General features: G+C 42.5%; 1 protein-coding gene across 1 annotated transcript; it reads right to left on the reverse strand.

The window, feature by feature from the left end:
- Positions 1 to 3,871: 3,871 nt before the first annotated feature.
- Positions 3,872 to 4,492, reverse strand: PPP1R2C (PPP1R2 family member C). The gene has a single exon (XM_010964007.3). The coding sequence runs from the start codon at positions 4,490 to 4,492 to the stop codon at positions 3,872 to 3,874; it is 621 nt and encodes a 206-aa protein (XP_010962309.1).
- Positions 4,493 to 7,099: the final 2,607 nt, after the last annotated feature.

The raw sequence follows: 7,099 nt of genomic DNA on the forward strand, positions 1-7,099 counted from the left end.
CTCCTCTTCTCCTGAAGCAGAACAGGTCTCAAGGGCTAGTCTCCCTCTGTCCTTTCCTTCAGACAGAAGGAACTCAGAGGAGACCAGAGCTCCTCCGAAGGCTGGTGCGCTCTGCCAGCATCTGAAAATCACTTCTTTGCTATCAGGTAGTTATATAATCTCAACCAGGAATCCTCTTTTAATACAAGCATCCTCTTCCCCAGAAGGCTTCATAGATGATCATTTCAGAACCATACAGGTCTCCCCTACCAGACTCAGACCTCGGTGGGGACGGAGGCTGTGTCTCATTCATCTTTCTCTCCCCGGCCCTGGCTACTGTCCCTGAGACATGACCACTCTTGGTAAATGTCTGTTCACTTGTTGAAAGTGCACTTGACAAGTAAGCCTTCATCCGGTGATGGCATCTTTGTATGAGCAAATGTCTCAGGCTCCTTGCTGAGCACACTCAGAGGAGGGGATGGGAGGAGGCAGCGTGAGGATTTGGGGCTCGGGGCAGTGTGGCAGAGGGCGGGGTCAGCTCCTAGGTTAGAGAACATTCTCCATAGGCCAGTTGCACTTCACAGGCGTACAGAAAAGCAGCCCCCGCTACGCTGTTAGGGTAGCTTAGTGTGCTTGGGGGAGAGTGGGTGGGGGCCTTCCATCACCATCAAGGACGTGCATTGAGCCAGTGTTGTATAGCAAAGAAAAGACTCTGAGTAAGCCAGACAGGCCTGGGTTTCAATCCTGATTCTACCACCTAGCAGCTATAGATTTGGGCAAATTATGTACTTCTATTTATTTTAAATTTTTTTCATTTCTAAAATCGGCAAAATACTATTTTAAAGGATAATTGGCATAATTGGATGAGGCAAGGCTTTCAGAGTCCTAGTACAGTGTCTGACACATGGCAGATAATAATGGTAGTAGTATTGCTTTAATTATTTAGTTGGATGGAAAAGAGAACTATTCTTCTCATCATTTCTTCACTAAGATTTTGTGTCCTTCCAATGACAGTTCAGAGTTAATGACTCATAGAGAGCCAGTCGTAGCTTTTAAAGCTAGTAAACTTCAACCTCTATTTTTTTTTCTCATTTTTTTCTCCCTTCCCTTCCCACCTCTTCACTTCTGGGCACCTCTTTCTCTCCTTTTACTTTTATAATCCTCCTCTGCCCCCAATTCTGGCCTGCTCCCGTCCCAATCAATAGTCATACCATGTTCCTCATTTATTCTAGGATGTGAATGGCTGATAAGCACCTACAGTGCTACTCCCAGGTGATATTTACACTCAAAGAAATACCAAATCCTTTAAATGAAAATACTCAGAACCTTTGAGTTTGATGTTTGTCAAATTGAGGTTATAATTTAAAAGAAGTAATTTAGTGACTCCTGAGTGTCATTTTTCTTTACAAGATTGTGCCTTATTACATGTTATTTAATATACTAGTGTAGAGGGGAAAATGTTAGAATTTTCAAAGTCTAGGGGGAAAATGCATTTGCCTTGACCTCTAAGTAGAAGTTACTCTTTTTTAACAATCCATTTATACCATTATATGTCCCAGGTTTTAAAAAGCCAGCCTGGCTGAATTTCATACTTAAAAATGAGCAAACAAATGGTGACATCCAAGGAGTTAAGCAGAGGAGGTGACATTGATAAAAAGTTGAAACTGAACATTTTCAGATTCCTTTTTCCAAAGGAAAATCAAGCTTAAATAATAAAGGTCCATTTTCTATGCATCCTAATACCATGTCACTTACTTAGGAAATCATGATTTGGGAAAAAAAATCTCTCTGGATTACATTTGACTAAGGTACCAAAAGCACCATGAATAAAAGGAAACTAAAAACTTTTGCTCAGCAAAAGTGTATGCAAGAGTATTAAGATAAGCTACAGATTATCAAAAAAAATTGCAAATTAAAGAACTCTCAAAACTAAAGAGTGAAAATAAATAATCAAACTAGAAAATGGGCAAAAGGCATTTCACAGAAGAGGATATACAGACTGCAAATAAGCACATGGAAAGATGTTCAACATCATTAGCCATTAGTGACATGCAAATGAAGACATCAATACACATTTGTAAAAGTGACTTAAATTAAAAATAGTGACAATACCAAATGCTGGTGAGGATGCACAGAAATTGGAATGCTCAAACATTGCTGGTGGGAATGTAACATGGGCACAGGCACTCTGAAAAACAGTTTGGCAGTTTCTTAAGAAACTGCAACTACCATGTGTGCCTGCAACTGCACTCCTGGGCACTTATCCCAGAAAAGTGGAAACTTATGTTCACACAAAAACCTGTACACGAATGTTCATAGCAGCTGCATTCGTAGTGCCAAGACCTGGAACTCGTCCATACATCCTTCAATGGCTGAAAGGATAAATAAACAGTGGTACCTCCCAAAAGGTTACATGCTATGATTTCATTTATATAACCTTTCTGGAAATGACACAATTATAGAAATGGAAGACAAATGTGGCTATTAAAGGGCAACATGAGGGATCCTTGTAGTGATGGAATGTTCTGTATCTTGACTGTATTAACACCAATATCCTGCTGTGGCCTTGTGCTATAGTTTTGCAATATGTTACCATTGAAGGAAACTGGGTCAGGGGTCTGTCTTACCTCTCACAACTGCATGTGAACCTATAATCCTCTCAATAAAATTTCAATTAAAAAATGGAAACAGAGAGGAAAAGGTAATAGCTCAGTGGTAGAGTACATGCTTAGCATGCACAAGGTCCTGGGTTCAATCCCCAGTGCCTCCACTAAAAAAAAAGGAAACACACATTTAAAAAAACCTTTGGGCTTACTTTTGTCCATGTATATTCAGGACCTATAATCATGTCACTGGTTGCACAAGATTCTGTCATCATAAAAAACCTCAGTTGTTTTTTGAAAGCTAATTAGGACAATTGATAAATAATAGCATATTATTCAGCAAGCTGTAACCCAAAAAGGGGTGGACATTAAGCAGTTGAATTCTATTTCCTGACTACAGCACTTCTGCTGGTCAATCTATTTTCTCCACATATTAGAAGACTGAAGGGGCCAGGATGGTTGAAATAGAAATGACATTGTTGCAACAAATAAAAGACTATTGGGGGGGGAGGGGTTCTAATTTTTGACAATCTGTGATACTCCATAAAGGCTTGTGTTGTGTATGCCCTGAGAGGACCAAGGAAACAAAGGGTAAAGGTTTAAGACAGGCCTGAAAAGGAGCTACTGAGGTAACAACAGCCTTTTACGCATAATATCAAATCTGCTCACCTAGTGCACAAAAAGCAGAACAGACATTGGCACAATTTTAACCTGATAATTCATGAAAAACGGATTATTTTTCATGAGAAAACATTTAGTCCTTTCCTTGTAAACACTGAAAGAAACTTAGGAGAAAATGCTAAAGAAATGAATGCAAAAGTAGCTCTTACAATCCATCTCCTCTCAATGAAACAGGCAAATCCCCCTAAAGACAAGAGTTTCTCAGCCTGAATACTTACCAGACTGTATAACCTGTACTGACTGCATTTTGATTTTGTTACAAAACTTTTTCTATAAAAGCTAGTACTTCTAGAAGCAAATATAAATTAGTCCCCCTTTAAACGTTTCCCACATCAAAAGCTGTATGTACATTAACCAACAGTTTTATAAAAAGGAATGGGATCTTAGATCTCAGGGTCAGTATTTGTGGCGAAGAACCAGACACAGAACACCCAGAGGGGATTTTCCAGTTAATCTATTATTTTCTAAGTTTACCATTGAATTATTACAGTACAATTAAACTGGTAAGTACTTCCGTACTTGAAGCACGAGCACTACAGAACAGCAGCAGCGAATTAGTGACAGGATTTGGTATCTGACGAACAGCTGCGGCGTCGATCAAACGTTTCCTACACGTAGCGTGACTGGGTCTCAAGTTCATCAGCGGTGAGGCCTCCATCGGCGTCTTTCGGGGTAGTCTTGTCGCTGGTGGCATGGCGACTCTCTTCGTGTTCGCCCTCCTCATCTTCACATTGTAGATCTTTGGAAATCAACTGTCTGGCCAATTTGATGTTCAGGCCTTCGCTGTAGTGAAGTTTCCTTTTCATTTCGAACTGCCGCTGTTTCTCTTGTTTGTCCAAGAAGATTTTGCTGGCATGCGCCCTATCCCTCTCCGGCTCCCCGACTTGATAGCTGAGCTCCGAGGTACTGGTGGCGGCTAACTTCTTAGCTAAGCTGTCAAGGATCATGGCTTCCTCAGTTTCGAAGTCACTAGCTGCACCTTCCCTGTCCTCCTGCAGACCGAGCTGCGCAGTGCTGGGCTCGTTCGTCTTCATGAAATCGTAGTCTGCGTACGGTGAGTGGTACGTCGCCATGATGCTGGACTCGTCCCACTTCTGGGACTTCTTTCTTTGTACCTCCGGGAGAGCCCCTCCGGACTGCTGGGCCATGGCCGCTCCCGACGAGGCCGTGGACCCCTTGTTCTTCAGGATCCCCTTGATGGGCCGGTGCGAGGTCGTAGAGGTCGCCATTCTTGGGGAGGGAAGGGTCGCCGCACGAGGGTTGGGACGCCGCAGCCAGCACCTGCCTCGCTCCACGTGCTGTGCCCAAGTCCTAAAGGTCCCGCCCCGTGCCACGTAATAAAGTGCGCTGCGGAAGACGCCACAGCGGTCCCCGCTGCCGTCAGCATCAGGGTGGGGGCGGGGACCCCTTCTGACGTCTCTTTTTTTTTTTTTTTTTTTTTAAATAATGATGGAAGATAGGAAATCTCCTTTCACTGCACAGGAAACAAGGAAGCGCTATCTTGTGAATTTCTCTATACCCTGTCTGTTGCCAGGAGACTGTGGGAAATACATTTCTAACTGGGGGTCAAGGTTAAAAGTTTCAAAGCCACTCCTTGGGTTGGAAAGATTGGATGCCTAGGCGCTAGGAGGCCGTTCACTTCTCCTCCCTCCCGTTGCTGTCCACACCTTCCTCTCCCCCCACCTACACACACACAGACACACACACACACACACAGACACACACACACACACACAGACACACACACACACACACACACACACACACACACACACACACACACACACACACACACACACACACACACACACCCTGGTCCTCCCTTCCTGCTCCGCCTCTCAACGGGTGGTCCCAAGGTCCAGCCCCTTACATCAGCTGGGAACCCGGACAGCAGCCCCCCTGATTACAGATTGCTTACTCTCCAATCCAGCCCTTAGATGCTGACCTAAATATTTCAAGAAACTCCAATTCTCTCTCTTCTACCACCACCGTCTTTCCAGTCACCACCATCTCTTGTCGGGACTACAGCCACAGCCTTTGCACTAGACCTCCCACCCTCCCATAACCCCTCCTGTGGCCCTCCAACCTCTTATCTACCCTCTAGTCAGAGTGGTCTTTTAAACATACCCTGTCAAATCTGTTCACATCTCTCTTTCAAACCCTTTAACAGCTGCCCATTTTCTTGAACATAAAGACCAAAATCCAGAAGAGGCTAAGAAGCTCCTCTATGATGGGTTCCCGTGCACATCTGGAGCCTTCTCCCCCCAGATTCTTCTCACTCAGCCTCCACCTTTCTGTTCCTATCTTTCAGATCACCTTCCTTCCTGTCCCAGAGTTTTTTCCTAGGTTCTTCCCCTAGCCTGGAATGCCCCTCCAGATTTCAACTGAGTTATTACTGCCTTATAGGAGCCTGTTTCCTGACCTCCAAAGCAGATAGGCCTCCCTGGGCTTTCATGGCCTCTCTTACTGTCTTAGACGGCAGGTGGAGTTGTGGCAATTATATTATCTGTATACACTTGATGCTCAACTCCGAGACAGAAAGGAAGGAGTCTGTTTTTCTCATTATCATCAGCTTCACAACATGATGCTGCACCTGGCACATAGTAGGTATTAAACAAGTATTTATGGAATGAGTAATAAATGACAGGTGATAAGAATTGGAAGGATGCGATTTAGGAGAGAGAAAAGGGAGGCCCCAGAGCTTTCACTATCAGTTACAATTTGTCCCATGAGTCACATGAGAAAAACACCCTGTATGTAGAATTTAGGAGCTGTTACAAAAAGTGATTTTGGAACATTTTGTCCTTCACTGGCCTTATATTTCATAGGCAGCGATATTCTTCTAAAAAACAACAACAAAAAAATTAAGATCCAGTTTCACATTTTCCCCTCCAGGTAGCATTCGCAAGATTTTTTTTTTCCTTCTGATACCGTTTTGCTTCCTCTTCTCCCCACCAAGGTCTTTCTGCATTTTAGAACACAAAAGCAAAAGCATGAAAGAACCATAAAACTTTTACAGATGTCTTAAGCACCTTAAGTTCAAGTTGTCCTGTATTCTCCGAAGTCCTACTAACTTCAGGAACTCTGCAATCACTTTAAAACTGTGTTATTCATCTCAGAAAAAGAATTTCCTGATATCGTATTCTTTGAAAAAAAAAAAACCTGTATTGTGTGGTAAGGGCTTTCAGGGATTCAGAAGCTGATATTCAAGGCTATAGGAAAACCCTCCGTTATGTGAAGGGGAAAACAAAAACAAAAACAAACAAAAAAAACTTTCATGATTCAGAAATACTCCAGGCTACCCTTTTCAGAAACCTAACTGAAAGGCAGCACAGACCTGCGCAAAAGCAACTTGTCCTGACTGGTAGGCACAGTAGGTCTGGGCACGTTTAGCTGTAAACAGGATGTTGAGGGAGATGCTGATCCCAGTGTGTTGCGATTTTGCTTTTGTGTGTACACAATACCCACCTCCACATACTGTGATCTGAATATACAAGCTGTTCAATATATAGAGTCAGTCTTAGGCATAGAAAACAAACCATGGTTACCAAAGGGGAAAGGTTTGGGGAGGGATAAATTAGGAGTTTGGGATTAACAGATACACATTACTGTATATAAAATAGATAAACAACAAGGACCTACTATACAGCACAGGGAACTATATTCAATTATTTGTAATAGCATATAATGGAAAAGAATCTGAAAAAAATATAACTGAATTGCTTTGCTGTACTACTGAAACTAACATTGTGAATCAACTATACTTCAATAAAAAATAAAATTAAAAAAATGTAAAAACATTAAAAAATATATTTATAATGAGTCAGTGATCCCAA

Source organism: Camelus bactrianus, chromosome X (genome assembly GCF_048773025.1).
Source record: "Camelus bactrianus isolate YW-2024 breed Bactrian camel chromosome X, ASM4877302v1, whole genome shotgun sequence".
Classification (NCBI taxonomy): Eukaryota; Metazoa; Chordata; class Mammalia; order Artiodactyla; family Camelidae; genus Camelus; species Camelus bactrianus.

What these genes read in the sequence shown, in the direction of transcription:
- PPP1R2C (XM_010964007.3), bottom strand. Translation starts at nt 4,492, where the DNA reads ATGGCGACCTCTACGACCTCGCACCGGCCCATCAAGGGGATCCTGAAG.